The sequence below is a fragment of the Macaca nemestrina genome, chromosome 1 (assembly GCF_043159975.1).
Source record: "Macaca nemestrina isolate mMacNem1 chromosome 1, mMacNem.hap1, whole genome shotgun sequence".
Classification (NCBI taxonomy): domain Eukaryota; kingdom Metazoa; phylum Chordata; class Mammalia; order Primates; family Cercopithecidae; genus Macaca; species Macaca nemestrina.
This window is the reverse complement of record NC_092125.1, coordinates 78,141,203-78,161,870: the sequence shown is the minus strand read 5'-3', so window position 1 is coordinate 78,161,870 and position 20,668 is coordinate 78,141,203. Positions and strand designations below refer to the sequence as shown.

Sequence of the window (20,668 nt, the reverse complement as noted above, 5' to 3'; positions counted from 1 at the left end):
AAGCGCCGGAGGTCTGAAGGGAAGAGTTACCCAGGAGTTGTAATCACTGAATCTATAGCTGCTCCCCTAGCAGCTCAGCCTTCCCAAGAAAGGGAGAGGAACTGCCAGGGCACCGAGCCGCCATGGGGCGATACTCCGGAAGAAGCTTCCGTTTAATCCTCATGTGCCTCGTTAGCATCCTCCTCTTCGTGATGGAACTAGTGATCGCTTACATTGGCAACTCCCTCTCCTTGGCCTCTGATGCTTTTGCCGTCCTTTCCCACTTACTGTCCATGATCATAGGTTTTTTTGGTGTAAGGGCCAGCAACATAAAACAGCACAAGAAGAGCACTTACGGCTTTCTTCGGGCAGATGTTGTGGGAGCATTTGGGAACACCATTTTTGCAGTGGCACTGATGTTCAGCATCCTGGTTGAAGCCATCAAAAGGTACATCAATCCCGAGAAGACAGAGGAGCCGTTACTGGTTCTCAGTGCTGGAATTATCGGTCTGTTCTTCAATGTTCTTAACTATGTCATCTTCTTGGACTGCTGTTACTGCGCAGCACCCAAGTCCCAAGGAGACATGGAAGCAGGTAAATAGCTACTCAGAGGGTGGCAGTAAATTTGGTGAGAGTCCTGGCGGGTGCTGTCTGAGGGGGCCTTTATGGTACTATCCAAAGGGGCCCGAGTCTTTGAGTCAGCCTCTTGTCCCTGTGATTTTACAATCGACCTTTCTCAGAAGAGTTGCCTTTAGTTTGAGGTACCTTGTGAGGGTGGCAGCAAGTTGCTTCAATGTTGGGAGGACTTCTTGAATTTTTACTCACAGGGAATGAAAAAGTGTCTTCAGGCAGGCAGAGGGAAAGTAAAGGCACTAATCATAGCCACAGAGAGAGCAATTGGAAAGACGGTGGATGTGGCAGTCTCCTTTAAGTGATTCACTGTTGTTTACCCAGATGTGACATGGCTATGTTTGAATTAGAAAAAAATTTAATGTCTCCATAAAATATGTTTAAAGCTACTGGGCTACATAACCGACTTACACAGAGCACAGTATCAGACAATCAGGTATGCTGATTAACTGTTAGGAATATATTTGAGGAATGGTATATAAAATGGAGAGAGAAAAAATAAAGAAGGTAGTCCAGTAAATGTGGCTATGTTTTGAAAGGAAATATTTGCATTTATTTATTGCATACATCTGTTCTGTTTGAGAAACAGGACGATTTACATGTGAATCTTTAGGAGAGACTTAAGTGTGAGTACCAAACGTACTAGATTATCTGTCAAAAGAATGGAATTAAATCTTGGAAGAGAACAATACATCTAAAAGATGCTTATTTTTTAAGATGGAATCATGTTTCTTTAATTTATTGCCACAAGAGTTGTTTGTAAGTACATATGTATCAGAAAGTTCTTATAGAAGAGAAATTTTCAGTGCTTTTTTTATAAAAGAAGTCACATAGCATGAATAGATTCAAATTATGGTTCTAGCACAGGGCAATAGTCAAGTTACTTCACCTAGCCTGTTTCCCTACCTGTAACATGGAGTTAATAAGAACAGAGAGAAATGCTAAGTAACTTATTTAGTATTTAGTAGGCACTTGATAAATATAAATTATTTTCTAAATCACAATGCAAGCCTTTAAACTACATGATAATCCAGTATTTAATTGTAATAACTTATATGAATTTTTAAAAATTTCAAATATTTCCTTACTTGATGCTGAAGAGTTTTCTCTCAGTAGCTGGAGTATTATATAACTGAGTCTGGGGACCTCAGAGGCTAAGTTGCATTTTTTATTTGATTCCCTGTCTTTTCTACCATTATAAATTATGTCAGTTGGAGCTGATGCTTTATCCTACCTCTGTCTCAATTTTCCTATTGGTAGAACATATGTTATGAGAGTATCTGTAGGATGTGGTAAATATAAAAATAAATTAGAAACTAGAGTCTAGATTTTTATTTGAGTTAATGAATCACTGAATTTGAGCCTCATCTTTTGTAAAGAAAAATTCATTGTTAAATTGAGACTCTATGCTATGGCTACATCAATCATCATGTGAAAATTACTACCAGAGCTTCCAGATCATGAAATTCACATATTTGATATAAGACAAATATATATTTTTTATTGCTAAGTATAAATTTAAGGCAAGAGAGATGATTTCAAATGATTAGTGTTGACATTACCATTATATTTTTGATTGTTACATAACAGTTCTAATTTTGCCTTTATTCTTGACATAAAATATTTACCTGCATATAACAAAAGCAATTTAGGTAAACGGTCTGACTCTGACCAATATGAAACTTGGTACATACCATAGTTCTGTTTTTATAAAATTGAATTATTACTGGATAGGTAGGTCTTAGTTAAGCTTTTATTTGGGAAGTGGTATTTTCCAATGTGTATGTTCATGCTGAGATAACAACAAGAGGCTTAAGACAAATGTTTTACTCCAACCATGTGGGTTTCTTTTTTTCCTTTTCTTCTTTTTTTTTTAAAATTTTTATTTTTATTAGAAACAGGGTTTTGCCATGTTGGCCAGGCTGGTCTCTAACTCTTGAGCCCAAGTGATCCACCCGCTTGACCTCCCAAAGCACTGGGATTGGAGGTGTGTGCCACAGTGTCCAGTCCAGCCATATGGGTTTCTACTGGCTTAATTCTAGAGTATCTAGCTTCTTTTGAAGTATTTGATGCTATATAGTGTTCTACTTTAAATAAGTGATAGGTACAATATACATGTGACTCATGCTTTAAAATACATGTTCTATGTTACCATTATTATTTGGGCAGCTTTTGGTGTTGTCAAATTCTTCTATTAGAAAGTTTAGGCTGGGTACAGTGGCTCATGCCTGTAATCCTAGACTTGAGGAAACAGAGGCAGGACGATTACTTGAGCCCAGAAGTTTGAGGCTGCAGTGAGCTATGATCACACCACTGCACTTCAGCCAGGGTGACAGAGTGAGACCCTGTCACTAAAAAAGAAGAAAAAGAAAAAAGAAATTTTAGTGTTTAAGCTTGCCAAGTTCCTTTAGGATAGCTGTTTGACTTGTTAGTATTTATGTCTACAGTTATGTATTTATCACCTTTTCTGAACCATACATTTTGGTATTCTTCCCATCATCTAAATTAGTTTAAAGAAAAGAATAAATATTGCATCAGATGAACCTCATAAATTGACATTAACCTGATATCAATTGGCTGACATTTTAAGAACAAATATGATTAATCCATCCATATTTATAACAGGAGTTATAAACTATGAGAGGGAAAGACTCTTGATTTCAAAAGTTTCAACCTAAACTTAAGATAAAGAATTTCTGTAAGCCTAGAACCCTAGCTTATAGCACATGGAAGTACCTATAAAACAACTGCTGGGACTGCCTGGCTTCATGATCAGAATCCAGTAATGTAACACTTCTTTAGTGGAATCTCTAACTAGAGGTTTTTGCTTAACAAGCCTTCAGTCTCCCCAAGGTTCTGTGGATCTTTTACTTGTTCTGCTTATCTATCTGGTGTAGAAATTGAATTCATAATATTTGATATTTGAGATCACGGAAAGTAAAAAAAATCAAGACTACTAACTTTACATTAAATTTAATAGAACAAACTATATATATAGGTAAGACTTTATCCCTGGGATTCATGAAAAAAGTTATACTGACATACATTCAGACATACAGAACCAGAAAATTTTTAAAACCTGGGAGAAAAGAACGTCTGGAAGATTTAGCTGAGATGAGAAAACTGGAAAGTTTTAGATCCAGATCTAGCCGGTGGGAGGCCACCCCTGACTCTAAAAGGTGTGAGGAAGTTCAAGCAATGGTAGAGCCAGTATTTTTGGGTAAAATGAGAGGCAAAGTGAAAAAAGTAAAAATACAAGCATTAAGTAAAGACAAACAAACAAAATAGGGTTAAAGTCCACAATGGTCGATGGCTCTGTGTGTGCATATGTTTCGGGGAAGGGAGTAGGGGAAAGGTTGAAGGGGTGAAAACAACATGTAGGTCCAGATCGCAGGAGATACTTACCACGAGCCAGTTTCTTTCTCTAGGCTGAGGGACTCAATTTGTTCTGTTTACACTTTTTCCCATTCCTTGCTTACTTTATTTGATTTTCCTTGATTTTCTTGTTATTATTCATGTTTAAGTCTTATTGTTAGTTATTTTTTCAGACCTGAGTTCTCTTTAGAATCGAGCTACTAAAACCCTCCATGCCCTTGCCTTGTACTGTATGAATAACCTTGCTATACAGTGGCGTTTATTTTAAGCTAAAGGTAATCTTGTACAGCTCACTTTTCCAGTAGGATGGCTTCTGCTCTATTTTGCATCTTTTTCTGTCTAGGATAGATCAGGCCTGCCATTTATATCATTTATATCAGAAATATCTGTTAATTATTTTATAATTATATATGTATTTATAAGTATATATAATTATAATACTTTCCTTTGAATTTAAGTTTTGTTTTGTTTTTTTGAGATGGAGTCTCACTCTGTTGCCCAGGCTGGAGTGCAGTGGTGTGATCTTGGCCCACTGCAACCTCCGCCTCCTGGGTTTAAGCAATTCTTGTGCCTCGGCCTCCCACGTAGCTGAGATTACAGGCGTGTGCCACTATGCCCAGCTAATTTTTGTATTTTTAGTACAAATGGGGTTTCACCATGTTGGCCAGGCTGGTCTCGAACTCCTGGCCTCAAGTGGTCTGCCCGCCTCAGCCTCCCAAAGTGCTGGGATTACAGGCATGAACCACCGTGCCCAGCCAAGTTTTGTTTTGATTCCAAATTGTGCTTGCTTTCCCTCTCTCTCCCTCTCTTTCTCACAGTCTCCCTTCTGGCATTATGTTTCTCCAACCAACTCACTAGAGGCAGTGACAGCACAGTAATAAGCAAAGTGTATTGTTGCAGAAAGTTTTAACGCACTGCTGATTAGTTGCTCCTGCAAGCTTCTAGTTAAGACTCAGTACTATAGCCTGACGGGCTTTTCACATGGATAGTCCTGTAGATGCTGAAACAAGTCAGGTTTCCTTTTGTTATAGAGGAAATTTTATTCAGTGACAAGCAGAGTAGGCAAGGCCAAGAATTTTAGGAGAGGCAAAGGGGAATTTGCTGTTTCTCTGCCAGCAGCAAATACTTTGGAGTAAATAAAATTTGAGAAGCTGCATAATTGAAGGTAGCTTTTCCAACTAGAAAAGGGAAGGTTTTCTAGGCATAGGTTACCTGAGTTCCCTTTCTAGATCAGAGGCAGAATGATAATGATTGGGAATTTGTGATAATTATTAAATAATTTAAAGAAACATGATGCTTAATTCCCACAAGCTATTACTTTGCATTTTGTCTATATCTGACAGTAACTATTGTTTTCCAAGCACCATCACAGCTGTTGATCGATTAACTTCCACATGAGGATTTGGTGATAAGAATGCATACACCACAGATCACAGTGTCTGTCCCATGGGAGAGGCCTAATAAATTCCCTCACAGATCTTTTGCTACGTTCCTGACAGCTTGCCTAACCTCTCACTTCTCTTGTTGCCCCGTGAAGAGGTCTGGATCAGTTATGGGGAGTGAATAAGAAAGATTAAAGGAAGATAGAAAAATAGGTGCTATTTCACATTTGTGAAACCAAATTCAACTGAAGAAAAAAAGAGCTAAAGAGACCATCTCTTTCTTCTTAGTAAATTTTTTTTCCAATGTGCAGAGGCTGCTATGACTGATATCAGGTAAATTTTAATGAAAAATGAGTTTATATTGACATCTGTGCATTGTCAGGCTTTGTCAGAGTATAGAGAGAATAATTACAGCATCGTATCACATACATTTGAAGAACTGTATGTTTTACAAAATAATTAGCTAGAGAGAATACTTGCTATTTATTTCTATTGTTTAGACAAGGAAAACAGGTTCAGAGACAAATCCACAATCATACCGCTAGTTAATGGTAGGATACAAAGAAATTAAAACTTTGAGTTCAGGCCCTTAATTAAAGACTCTACTCTACTTGGCTCCCCTCAGAGAGGAAAACAGTTATGGACGGTGGAAAGTTATTTGGCAATAGTCACAAAAGGGCATATCAAAATGTGCAAATGAACATGCCATAAATTGAATCCTAATTCCAGTAGCTAGGTGACCTCCAAAAAGTTACTTAAACTTTCTAAACCTCAGTTTCTTCATCTGTAAAGCTGGTAATATCTGTCTCTTAGGGATGTTGTAAGAATGAAATTTGTGTAAAGTGCTCAATACAGTACTTGGAATACACTGAACACTCAATAAATGGTAACACTGGTGGTGGTGGTGGCGGCTGGTAGTGATCGTCAAAGAGCTGAAGGGATGAGGAACAAATGAAATATTAGTAAGATCCCTCGGCAGACAAGTTCTTTGCTCTATTTCACATCCACAAACTGGCAGCCCACCTTATGCTTGCCAAGACTCTCATTGTTAATCATATATATGGTTACAGCAGATCCATCAGTATTTCTACAAACCATACAAAACGTATTGTTTTGATGATGGGTTAGTGGCATCTCTCGTGGGATGAACCAGAAGGAGCATAGACCAGTAACAAAAATACATATTTCAGCTGGGCACAGTGCTCAAGCCTGTAATACCAGCACTTTGGGAGGCCAAGACAGGAGGATAGCTTGGATCCAGGAGTTTGAGGTTGCAAAGAGCTATGATAGCAAGCCATTACACTCCAGTCTGGGTGACAGACCAAGTCCCTGTTTCTTTTTTTTCTTTTTTTTTTTTTTTTTTTTTTTTGAGACGGAGTCTCGCTTTGTCGCCCAGGCTGGAGTGCAGTGGCGCAATCTCGGCTCACTGCAAGCTCCACTCCCTGTTCACGCCATTCTCCTGTCTCAGCCTCCTGAACAGCTGGAACTACGGGTGCCCGCCACCACACCCAGCTATTTTTTTTTTTTTATTTTATATTTTTATTATTTAGTATTTTAGTCTCAGGGTTTCACCGTGTTAGCCAGGGTGGTCTCGATCTCCTGACCTCGTGATCTGCCTGTCTCAGCCTCTCAAAGTGCTGGGATTACAGGCGTGAGCCACCACACCCGGCCTGCAAGTCCCTATTTCTAAAAGTAAATAAAGAACTACACAATAAATTAACTTAAAAAAAAGGAAAATACATGTGCTCCCTCATCCACTGGTTCTGACACTGGAAAAGATACTTAACAACTTTGAGCCTCATCTTAGGTATTATTACACCTATTTTAAAGAATCACTTTACAGCCAGGGGTGGTGGCTCACACCCGTAATCCCAGCAGTTTGGGAGGCTGAGGTGGGTGGATTACTTGAGCCCAGGAGTTTGAGACCAGCCTGGGGAACATAGCGAGGCCTCATCTCTACAAAAATAAGAAAAATTAGCCAGATGTGGTGGTGCATGCCTATAGTTCCAGCTACTTGGGAGGTTGAGGTGGGAGGATCACGTGAGCCTGAGGACAGATGCACCCTCTTATCAAGGCTGTGGTGAGCCATCATAAGAATCTGTTTTTCTTTTGATAAATAACAACATCTTCACGACGTGTTTATTTATTTATTTATTTACTTATTTATTTATTTTTGAGACGGAGTTTTGCTCTTGTCACCTAGGCTGGAGTGCAATGGCGTGATCTTGGCTCACTGCAACCTCTGCCTCCTAGGTTCAAACCATTCTCCTGCCTCAGCCTCCTGAGAAGCTGGGATTACAGGCGCCCGCCACCACACCTGGCTAATTTTTGTTTTTTAGTAGAGACGGGGTTTCATGTTGGCCAGGCTGGTCTCAAACGCCTGACCTCAGGTGATCCACACACCTTGGCCTCCCAAAGTGCTGGAATTACAGGCATGAGCCAGCACACCCAGCCTATGTGTTATTTATTTATTTGTTTGTTTATTTATTTATTTATTTTTAGACAGGGTCTCACTCTGTCGCCCAGGCTGGAGTGCCGTGGTACGATCTCAGCTCACTACAAGCTCCTCCTCCCAGGTTCACGCCATTCTCCTGCCTCAGCCTCCTGAGTAGCTGGGACTACAGGTGCCTGCCACCACGCCCAGCTAATTTTTTGTATTTTTAGTAGAGACGGGGTTTCACCGTGTTAGCCAGGATGGTCTCGATCTCCCGACCTCGTGATCCACCCGCCTCGACCTCCCAAAGTGCTGGGATTACAGGCGTGAGCCACCGCGCCCAGCCAAATTTTTAAAAAGGCTCTTGTAAATGTTAGCTTCCCCATCTTTCGGTGCTCAAGATGGCATTTTGTAACAGGCCATTACTTGTACTTTTAAAACTATATGTTTTAAACTGCCTTAATGGTAATACAATATCAATATGTAGCTCATTGAAATAATGCAAATGTGGTTCATATACTAGACTGTAATTTCCAAGCTACAGATGAAGAAACAGAGGCACTAACCGTTTTATGGCTAACCCGAAGTTGATGTTAGAACTGGACTTCGTATTACTACTCCTCTCTTCTGCCAACAGATGCTTTGCCTCTTGAACATTTTCCTGCAGTCCTGCCTAGTGAATAATGATACTCCCATTTTCTTTGCTGAGAAGCTTAATTTTTTTCAGGAAGGTAGGGTGAAAGTAAGCTTATTATTTTGGTTTTCTTATTGGCTAGCTGTTTACAAGATGTAGACAATATATTTGTAATTTCTTGCCTCTTTCTTGTTCTTTTGATGGAGACGATGGTCATTGTGGCTTTTTAAAGACATCGTATACAACTGTCTCTGATGATTATGAGATATACCAGATTTTCATCTTTTTAAATTTTTAAATTTTTATTTATTTATTGAGACGGAGTTTCACTCATATTGGTCGCCCAGGCTGGAGTGCAATGGTGCAATCTCAGCTCACTGCAACCTCTGCCCCCCCAGGTTCAAGTGATTCTCCTGCCTTGGTCTCCCAAGTAGCTGGGATTACAGGCATGTGCCAACACATCCAGCTAATTTTTGTATTTTTAGTAGAGACGGGGTTTTGTCATATTGGCCAGGCTGGTCTTGAACTCCTGACCTCAGGTGATCCACCTGCCTCAGCCTCCCAAAGTGCTAGGATTACAGGCGTGAGCCACCGCGCCTGACCTCATCCTTTTTTAATGACAGGCAATAATATCTAGAAATTCCTTACCCTTAGAATGTCTTCCATAGTCCATATCCTGATATTTATTGTCTACACCTGAAAAGGTGTCTTTAGAGAATTTCAAGGAGGTAATTTTTTTTTTTTTTTTTTTTTGAGACAGGATCTTACTCTGTCACCCAGGCCAGAGTGCAGTGGCATGACCGCAGCTCATAGCAGCCTCAACCTCCCACGCTCAAGCGATCCTCTCATCTCAGCCTCTTAAGTAGCTGAGACCACAGGTGCCTGCCAACCATACCCGGCCAATTTTTTTCATTGTTTTGTAGAGATGGGGGTCTTACCATGTTGCTCAAGCTGATCTCGAACTCTTGTCCTCAAACAATCCTTCCACCTTTGCCTCCCAAAATCCCGAATTACAGGCATGAGCCACTGCACTCTGAGGATGTAGATTTTGATTGAAGTATACCCATGCTTTTGTTCTTCATCTGCCATGATATCTTTAAAAATGTATCAACTTAATAGGAAATAAGATAAAGATGATCCTTACATCAGGTCAATGGGAGGTAGGGGCTGGCTTCTTACAGAGCAACAGCAGAGAAGTCAGGTTGAAGGGGCAACTGGCTGAATGGACCATCTGTTTTCTGTAGAATTCTTTACCTGAAGAAACTGTCTTAACGTCATGAAGGAGAGGAAAGAGGGGAACTAGCAACTAGCTCCACACATGCTGACCAGAGCCAATTGAGCACATTTTTCGGACTTTTGGGGGCCAATAAACAACTTCATTCATAAATCTGGAACTACTTGATAAATAAGGAATAAAAGATAGTCCGATGGCAATGAAAATAGTAACTCAGTGTTTGTTTGGTAAAAGCTGTTTTGGAGAGTGTAGCTTGGATGTCACAATTTGGCTTCCTAATACTTATTCTGAGGAGTAAACTCACCTATCCTCTTACAAGCAGAGGACAATACTTGGAAGAGCAGGGGTGGGCCCAGGAACAGAGAGAATGTACATTCTCAGTGGGCAGGCAGTTGGAAGGAGGAAGCCCAGGAAGGGCTGAGCCAGGCTTAATCCATTTCTTCAACCTAACCCACCAGTGAGAGAAGAGCCTTCCACCCTCAGAGTGACTACTTACATGGGGGTTGGGGAGGGAATGGAGGCTACACTGGTGGTTGTCTCACGGAAACACAAGACAAGAGGAATGGCAGTTTCCCCCAACACTCTGCAGATTTATGTTCCCTTCACTCCTGGCTCCCCGGAAGGACTAGATAAACAGTTTATCAGGACTGTACTGCTGTATTTCCATAAAGCTTGTGCTCCTGATATCAACCACTGCTTCCTTTGGATATCATCCTTTGGACCAGGTTTGGCAATTTAGATACCCTCAATGACTGAAATGGGTCAGAAGAGTAAGTATACTAGTTAAATTAACTCTGAGAGCCCTAAATGTTCAATATTGCTCACTGTAAATTATGTAGTGACATAAATTGATAGTATCAAGATATGCTAACAATTCGATGTCAGCAATATAAAAATGCCCCAAATTTTAGCAATATGAATCCCTTCCTAATATCAAATTATAACAGAAAATTAAATTTCAAAATTAAATATCTTTGAACTTATGCATTAATAGCCAAAGAAATCAAAACCACCAGTTATTAATCTAAAGGCAAGGCCAAAGGCAAGTAAAACCATAAAACCCCCAAGCTTCCTCTTTTGGCATAGTCTCAGTTTGAGTATAGTTTCATGCCTGGTGGAGTTGGAGTTCCTTCAGCAGTTTTAGTCTGGATTGTTTTCCACTAGAATCGATGCCATTCCTTCAGGCCATCCAAAGTTGCATAAGTTTAGCACCAAGACTTTCATGTTCTTCACCTTTTAAAGATGTTCTCTTTGTCTTTGATGTTCTCTAGTTTTGCAATCATATTTCCATATGTGAACTCCTTTTTAAAAGAATCCCATCTGCGGATTAAATCTAAGCATTTACGTCTTTCATAAATTCCAGAAGATTTTTCAAACATTATCTCTTCTAGTTTTGGCTTTCCCCTGTTCCTTGTACTTCCTCCTTCTTCAATGCTAATTAGATAATGTTTGATCTTATTCTGTCCTCCATGTTTCGTAACTTCTTTTTTCACATTTTGCTCTTTTTTGTTGTTCTGTGTTGCATTCTACATGGTTTTTCAGATTTACCTTCACTTATTTCTAGTTTTTGCTTTTTAACTTTGGTTCTCATCAATCTGCCCATTCAGTTTTTTAAAATTTTATTTTGAAATAACTTTATATTCTCAGTAAGTTACAAAAATAGTAGATAGAGGTCTCATGTACCCTTTGTCAAGTTTTCCCCAATGGAATGATAGTACAATATCCAAACCAAGAAATTTACATTCATACAATGAGTTATATAATTCTATGAGATTTTTGTCACAAGTGTAGATCTGTGTAACCATCACCAAAATCATCATTACAAAGATATCCCTCATGGTACCCTTTAGTAGTCATAGCCGCCCTTACCTTTACTCCCTATCTCTATGCCCTGGAAACTAATAATCTGTTTTCCATCTTTATAATATTTTTATTTCAAGAATGTTAAATAAATGGAATCATACATATGTGACCTTTGAAATTGGCTTTTTTTCTTTCAGCATAATGCTCTTAAGATTAATCCAACTTGTTGCATGTATCAGTTGTTGTTTTTTATTGCTAAAAAGGATTCCATGGTATGGATATAGTTAGATATGTGTTTTAGTCTATCTGCCAATTTTCTGTCATTTAACTGGTGTGTTTAGACCATTTACATTTAATCCAATTCTTGAAGGTTGGGGCTTGAGACTGCTATTTTACTTTTCATTTTCTGTTTGTTCCTTCTATGTTTTATTTCTCTATTTTCTGTTTCCTGGCTTCCATGAACATTATTTAGAATTTCATTTTGATTTCCCTGTAGTGCTTTTGAGAATGTCTTTGTAGAGCTTTGTTGGTAGTTGCTCTAGGTATTAGACTGCACATACATAACTTATCACTGGCTAATGCTGTCAATACTTTGCTAGTTTGAATAAAATGTAGAAACCTTACCTCCCTTTATCTTTTCCCATTTATAATTGTTATAGTTACACACAGGTCCCTGAGACTTATTTTATTCTATTTTCTCTCTGTTGTTCAGATAGAGTACTTTCTTTCCTTTGTCTTCCCCATTTCTGATACGGAGCCCATTTTTTTAATTTTTAAATTTTGTATTCACTGCTAAGAGTGTCCCACTGAGGGTTTTTTTTTTTTTTTTTTTTTTTTTTTTTTTTTAACGAGTCTCACTCTCTCTGTCACCCAGGCTGGAGTGCAGTGGCGCGATCTCAGCTCACTACAAGCTCCGCCTCCCAGGTTCACGCCATTCTCCTGCCTCAGCTTCCTGAGTAGCTGGGACTATAGGTGCCTGCCACCATGCCCTGCTAATTTTTTGTATTTTTTAGTAGAGACGGGGTTTCATCATGTTAGCCAGGATGGTATCGATCTCCTGACCTCGTGATCCACTCGCCTTGGCCTCCCAAAGTGCTGGGATTACAGGCATGAGCCACTGCACCCGGCCTCCCATTGAGTTTTTATTTCAGTTATTGTAGTTTTCATTTTTAAAGTTTCTATTTCATTCTTCCTTTTATATTTCTTTTCTGAGACTTTGTTTTTTTATTTGTTTCAAATGTATGTGTAATTGCTTGTTGACGCATTTGTATGATGTCTACTTTAAAACTCCTTGCCAGAAAATTTGTAACATTTTGCTACCTCAATGTTAGTGTTTTTTTCACACTCAGGTTAAAATTTTCCTAGTTTTGCTATGATGGTAGATTTTCTATTGAATCCTGGACATTTTGGGTTATGAGGCTGTGGAACTTATTAAATTTTCTGTTTGAGCAGGTCTTCTCTGACACTGTGCTACTGGAAGGGGTGCTGCTTGTTATTTTAAGATGAGAATGGAAGTCCAGGTTTCCCACTTAGCTTCTGTTGACACCCTGAGATGGGGGGTGCTTCATTACTGCTGAGCAGGTGCAGGAGATCAGGGTCCCCATTATGACTTCACTGATAGCATCCTGAGTAGAAGGAGCAGGGGCACCTTCTATTGAGTTTTCAATTTCAACTAATCTACTTTTCATTTATGATGACTTGTTCTTTACTCATACTTTCCAGTCCTTTATTCCCTTCTATTAAACATACTTAGTTTATATTATGTATCTGGTATTCTCAACATCTGCAATTTTTGCATGTCTGATTCTGTTTATTATTTTTGCTGCTTCTCTCAAGTGGTTTACTTTCTCACATTTTGTGTGTTTCAGGATTATTTTTATTTATTTATTTATTTATTTGAGACAGTCTCGCTCATTCACTGAGGCTAGAGTGCAGTGGCATGATCTCAGCTCATTGAAACCTCTGCCTCCCGGGTTCAAGTGATTCTTGTGCCTCAGCCTCCCAAGTAGCTGGGATTACAGGCCCCTGCCACCATGCCTGGCACGTTTTTGTATTTTCAGTAGTGACGGGGTTTTATCATGTTGGCCAGGCTGATCTCGAACTCCTGACCTCAAGTGGTCCTCCCTCTTCAGCCTCCCAGAGTGCTGGGATTACAGGCATGAGTCACCATGCCCAGCCATTTCATTATTTTTGATTGTGAATTAATGTTCAACAAAGCTTTATCGAGGGAATTCTTTGAAGAATAGATTGTTGGTGCATTTTTCCAAGAAGATTTACATTTGCGTCTGTCAGGTGCCTGAGGGTATTACCAACTTGTAAATACTTTAAAAATTATTTGACTGGGTGCGGTGGCTCAAGCCTGTAATCCCAGCACTTTGGAAGGCTGAAGCAGGCGGATCACGAGGTCAGGAGATTGAGACCATCCTGGCTAACATGGTGAAACCCCATCTCTACTAAAAATACAAAAAAATTAGCTGGCGTGGTGGCAGGTGCCTGTAGTCCCAGTTGCTCAGGAGATTGAGGCAGGAGACTGGCGTGAACCTGGGAGGCGGAGGTCGCAGTGAGCTGAGATCGCGCCACTGCACTTCAACCTGGGTGACAGAGCAAGACTCCGTCTCGGAAAAAAAAAATATTTACCTGAGTTATTATTGTTACATATGTAGCATGAATTTAGACTGCATTACCACATGAAGACCACATTATAGTTTCAACTTCCCATGGGAGGTAGTTTTCCCCATGTCCACAGTCAAGGCTAAAAGATTGAAGTTTCCTTGTTGTCGCCTTTGGGGCAGTGGGTTTTTGTTTATTTGATTGTTCATTTCATTTTGGTTCAACCTTTGACCAAGGAATCAAGGGGATTGTAAGGGGATCTCTGGTCCAACTCTCCATCTCACATGGATCTCAGTTTTGTCTCTTACACTATCCATGATCATGTGGCTGTCAAAACTCAAAGCTAGAGCATTTGTCTTTATTGGACATATGCTCTTAAGTCAGATTCTGACTCCAACTTACCTTTCTGGATTTTGACTTTTACTTCATTTTTGGTCTCTGAGTATGTTTTTTATTTTCTGCCACACTTTCTGAAGATTTCAAAAAGTCTGAAGCCTTATCCCAGAGCTAGAACACTTATAGGAAAATTTAGATTCCCAGAATTTAGCATTTACTATAGACCAGGTCATCTTTATTGCTTTTCATGGCCACAGCAGAGACTCAGAAAGGAAAGAAGTCTTCTTGGTTGTTGCCTCTCCAAGATACCAGCCAGTATGTGCCAGACCTGGCCAGGGCCAAGACCTGGGTACTAAGTTCCACTGGCAGAGCTTTCACAACAGGAGGTCGATTATGGCACCAAGTTTTCCTGTCTGGTAAACACATGGTATCCTTTCTCAGTAAGTGACATTGAAAACATTCTTTCCTGCTTGCAGGAAATTTAGATGTGTGCTGCAGTGACATCCTGGGCTGTAGATTTTAGTTGTGGTACATTTCCAATCAGCATGTGAAAGAGATGAGGTGGAGGTGGGGGGCAGAGAGAGAGAGAGAGACAGAGAGAGAGAGAGAGAGAGAGATGAAGGAAGGAAAGGAGGGAGGGAGAGAAGGAAGGAAGGAAGGAAGGAAGGAAGGAAGGAAGGAAGGAAGGAAGGAAGGAAGGAAGGAAGGAAGACAAGCAGGGAGGGAAGGAAGGGAAGAAGGGAGGAAGGCAGAAAGGAAGGGAGGGAGGAAGGAAGGAAGGGAAGAAAGGTCTTTAATTCCATTTCCACTTGGAGCCCCTGCTTTTCGGGCTCTGTCTACACTTGGGCACCATCTACACTCACTGCTGCGACTGCCTGTAGCTCTAGGACTGCTTAGACCCGTGAATCCTGCCTCCTGATCCTGCTGCTCTCTCATGCTCACATTTGTTTCCATCTGAAGTTCAGCCTTAGCAAACTCCTGAGCTGAAGTTGTTTTGAAGGCTTCAAGTTTGTCTTGTTTCTGCTTTATGCTCTTCCAAACATTATCTTTCCACAGCTTTTGAGGGTTGCAAGCATATCATTCAACTGAATCTCTCATTCTGAAGTTTGGAACGTGCTTCTCATGTTTTATTTCCTTCTGTGTTCTTCTCTCAGGAAGGCTCAGTTAGGTTGTTAATGGTTTATTCAAGTTCGTAAGCTGGTCTCTTTCCTTCTCTATCTCATGTAGGCTGGCGTTTTCATTGGACTTTCTTCCTTTTACTTTGTCATGGTTTTCTGGGTCAGATATTTATTATTCAAACAGATTTTTTTTCTAATCTCAGTGAGAGAAATGAAGTCAGTGTTTTGTGAGTCTGCCAAAGGCAACTGTTGTCCAAACAAATCTGATCAACCCTCACCTCTCTCAGTTAGATAGTCTCACTTGAAAGGCATTTTCCAATTAAACCAAAAATCAACCCAGACTTGGACTCAAACTATTATTGTCCTGCCTAAATCCCATTCAGTATGTCTCGGCCTTCCTGTGCCTATCAGGAGACTCCTACCTCTGTCTGTTTTTTAATCTGTTCACTCAGGACATGGGACAACCCTGCCCCACAATAACTGTTTTGCTTTGAAGCTCATCTAATAATACCTTAAATATTCTATGCCAGTATCTACTGTCTTCTCCTCTCTACTAGTTCCAAACTTTATAGACCCTTCGTATGGCTTCCCAATCTTTCACACGGTGGTCCTCTCTTCCAGTTAGTGTATAGCAAACCATCCCAAATGTACTGGCATAAAATAACAATTGTTTTATGAATCCACGGGTACAGTGGGCTAGAATTTGGAAAGCACACAGTGGGAACAGGCTGTGTGCTTCCACGATGTCTGAGGCCTCAACTGGGAAGACTCAAAGGCTAGGGGTGACTTGATGGCTTCAGGCTGCAGTCACTTGAAGGCTCATTCACTTATAGGTCTGGCATCCAGGCTGGAAAGTCTCAATGTATAGGACTGCTGGCTGGACCACCTACATGTGACTGCTCCTTGTGTCTTGGCTTCCTCACACTAGGGTGCAAGGACATTGGATGTGGTGGCTCAGGGTTTCAAGCATGAGTGCTCCATCAAACAAGGTAGAAGCTCCATTGCATTTTCTGATTCAACCTTAGAGTTTATGGATTGCAAGCAAGTGACAAGATGGAAGGAGTGTCAAGCCTGTAGAGTCGGCCTTTGAATGGAAGGCGTATCAAGGTCATCCTTTAGAAGAACATGTGGACTAGGAGAACGTGGAGTAGAGATATGATTATGGCCATCTTTAGAAAAAACAATCAGCCCGGTTTACGCATTGGCTATAATTCTCATCACTTCCACATGCAAAAGACTCTCACTCCTCCCCAAGATCCTTAAAATCTCAGTCCATGTGGCATGAGCTCCAAGTCTAGTATCTTGTCACCTTAAATTGGTCCATGGTTAAAGAGGCTCTTCCGGGACAGTTCCTCAGGTACAGCTCCTTGAGTTATCTACCTCTTGATTTGAAGATCTGTGAAGTAAAGAAACAAACGGGCCAGGCACGGTGGCTCGTGCCTGTAATCCCAGCACTTTGGCTGGCCGAAGCGGGTGGATCATGAGGTCAGGAGTTCAAGACCAGCCTGGCCAAGATGGTAAAACCCCCTCTCTACTAAAAATACAAAAATTAGCTGGGCATGGTAGCAGGTGCCTGTAATCCCAGCTACTCGGGAGGCTGAGGCAGGAGAATCACTTGAACCCGGGGGGTGGAGGTTGTAGCCAGCCAAGATCATGCCACTGCATTCCAGCCTAGGCAACAGAGTGAGACTCGGTCTCCAAAAAAAAAAAAAAAAAAAAAGAAAGAAAGAAAAAGAAACAAATGACCTGCTCTCACACACACTACATATAATAATAGGACAGGCATGGAATAACTGTTGTATTCCCCAATTGCATTTATTTTGGATGGCATTCACAGCTTTGAGAGGGTAGCTTTTAATAGCTACCTGGATCTGTTTCCCACTGATGGTAAAGGTGCATTCCAAATCCCAGGCAACTATCTGAAATATTGCCTTCCTGCTTCTGAAAGATTTATTTGGTTCCTAGTCCCTAGTTTCATCTAATTCATGCCTCTTTTAAGAGTATTTAGATATGTGGGCATTTTTCTTTTTTGTTTCTTTCTAGCCCCAAGAAAACTCTCCAATCCTCTAGCTTAGTCTGCTTGTTGTTTCTGAGAGCAAATTACTCTCTCTCATTTTCTTTGCACAGTAATACTGAAGCATATAATAAAAATTGGTCTTAAAAACTCATGCTTATTAAGGTCTGTTAAAACAGCACAGTGCTATGACAGTAGCATTCTTCTGTAGGCAATAAGCTGCTGCAACGTGCCAAGGTTGAAATACTGCCTGAGTGCCTGACTCACTCTTACTGAAGCGTTAAAACCTGACAGCTGCTTACCACAGGCTCAATCTCCATGGGTTACTTTGGCCTCTAAATACTCATCTTTATCTTTCTCAAGGTTCCTGCCAACTTACCAATATGTTAGGGCTTCAGGGACACATAAATAGTACCCATTTCTTACTCTCCTAGGTTTGGAAGCAATTGATACATAAGATATGGATGACAGTTGAACATAAAATATTAACCTGATTACTGATATTGAAGGATATGGCTTAGAAGTGTAGTGGCAAAGAGCTTCGTTAATAGTCCACCCCAGAATTAAACTTCCTCACCCAGTCCCAGGCCTCCCTCCACAGGGCAAAACCTGCCCCAGTTAGCTTCTCTCATGTAGCTGGATTGCAGGTCTCTGGGGAAGGCAAATTTGAAAAAGAAGTCCCAGAGGAGGATAGTTGAGCATGCTCCACTCTTTCTCCCAAGCTTACCGGACAGAGAAGCGATCCTGCCTCTGGGAAAAGTCAGGGGAGTGGTAGAAAGAGGTCTAGAGTAATGGTCCTTTGGAGGTGCCCTCATGGAAATGTGAAGCTTGGGAGAATGGAGTGTTCCCCGAACATAAATCAAAAACTGCGCTGGGCAACTCCATTGTGAACCATGTAGACCATCTGCCAGAGTGACTTATCCTGATGGGAAGAAGCATATTTGGGTTCCTCCCTCAACCCCTTCCCCCACTGTTAGCAGATTTGGATATAAGTGCCCCACTCAAAGATGCATGATAATCAGCAAAGATCCAACATGGTAACTACACAGAGATACTACAAAGAAGAAGTTAAAAAAGGAACCAGCAAAAAAGGCAGAAGAAAAAATACATTGAAGAATAATAATTACCCCAGGTGACAGAAGAAATTTTCAGATAAAACAATGAACATGAACTGTCAGAATTCCGGTGGCCAGGGAAAAGATAACAAACATGACAGAAATGAAACACATATAGGAAGCAGTGAGGCATAAAATAAGCACCATTGAAAACCATCAGTAATATAGAAGACAGGGTGGAGAAATTGATTAAGGAATTATTTTAGTTTTTCGAGACTAAGTCTTGCTCTATCGCCCAGGCTGGAGTGCAGTGTTGTGAGCTCAGTTCGCTGCAACCTCCGCCTCCGGGTTCAAGCGATTCTTGTGCCTCAGACTCCTGAGTAGCTGGAATTAAAGGCACACAGCAACATGCCTGACTAATTTTTGTATTTTTGGTGGTTTTGCCATGTTGGCCAGGCTGGTCTTGAACTCCTCACTTCAAGTGATCCGCCCACCTCGGCCTCCCAAAGCGTTGGGATTACAGGCATGAGCCACTGTGCCTGGCCTCATTAAGGAATTTAAAGCAACTAGAAGAAATATAATAGATATGGAAAACAAAGAGCAGACATGCGGCATATACACACTAGGTATTTCCTGATGTAGAAAGCAGACAAGTGCCCCAGGAAAGAAATTCGAAGATATAAGATTTTTTTTTCTGAACTAAACGAAGATAAAACTTTGCATATCAAAAGGGAAAACTGACATGGAATAATCCATACCCACATTCTGGAGAAGTTGCTAAATATTAAAGATAAAGAAAGAATCCCACAGGAATCTAGGCAGAAAAAGCCTGAGAACAAATATCAGGCTGTATTCAGATTTTTCCACAGCAACATGCAATGTCAAGATACAACGATGAGATGTCTATACAGTTCTCAGAAATAAAATAAAACACGAACCTATGAATTTCATACCCATATAATGTAAGTTTTGCTCATTTATGAATGGCAACATAATGACATTAACAAATATATATATGTAGATAACACAAGAGCTCTTCTTTTTTTAAAAAAAGACTAGATGAAATCCAGTCAACCAAAATGTGAATCAAGATGAGCTCAGAAATCGGAAAGCCATGGTATGAAAAGACTGTTGGTGAGCATCAAATCAATTTAAATATAGAACTGTGGCTAAGCCACTTTCAGAATTACAGGTACACAATAGAATGTAAGTGTTTTGGAAACTGTCACTGAAATAAAAGGAAAACCAGGAGAGCGCAGCGTTCAAAAGTCAAATTAGGAGGGTAATTGAAGAAGGAAAGCAAAGATTCTCTGTCACTGCCTCTCAGCTCTTTCTGCTTCCTCTCCTATTGCAGTTTGAAGGGTATTGGAAAGAAGCAGGGGGAGACACGATTACCAGGGGCTCCAAGTCACATCCTCATGTTTAATGACCAGACAAGAAATGAAGCCTGTCTCCCAGGTTCATTTGAAAAATTCCGAAAGAAGAACTCTGGCCCATCTTGGGTCAAGTGCCCATCTCTTGAACCAAGCATTGTGACCAGGGGATGAGGGACTGTCACTGGCTTACATGCCTACCTCTGTATCCAAGGGGCCAAAGGGGACAGGATATCTTACCACAAGAAAGCAGGAAGGGGTCCAGGCAATCTGAAACTTTAGCTGACTCATTTAAATACTGGTGGCCACAAATACAGTGCTTGCTTTCTAGAACTCATGTTGGTTGTGGGTCCATGGCTTCATAATTACAGCAATAAGGCCTTTTATTTTTCTATATATTTGAACCTTCATTATCTTATTTGATATTCAAACCAACTAGATACACTAAGCAGTATGAGGCTCTTCTTTGCATTTTACAGATTAGGAAACTAAGGCTCAGAAATTCTGTAACTGGTCCAAGTTGTACAATAACTTCACGTCCAGAGATCAAGAATCTTAGTTCTCTTCCAGACCTCATTTCGATATTCAAAACAGCCTCTCATTTTGTGACAGTAATAGTGTCTCCCAGTCCAGATACCTGATTCTCTCTACTCTTCTGCCACATGACTAGCAAGCAGGTCATGATGGAAAA

General features: G+C 40.5%; 1 protein-coding gene across 1 annotated transcript in view; it reads left to right on the top strand.

Moving 5' to 3' along the window:
• The first annotated feature begins 26 nt into the window (after nucleotides 1-26).
• The window catches only part of LOC105493492 (solute carrier family 30 member 10), a 46,212-nt gene continuing 25,570 nt past the window's right edge, over nucleotides 27-20,668 (top strand). The window contains exon 1 of the mRNA XM_011761171.3: nucleotides 27-573. Within this exon, the coding sequence (XP_011759473.1) occupies nucleotides 123-573 (451 nt within the window). The 5' untranslated portion in view covers nucleotides 27-122. The remainder of the gene's footprint in view (nucleotides 574-20,668) is intronic.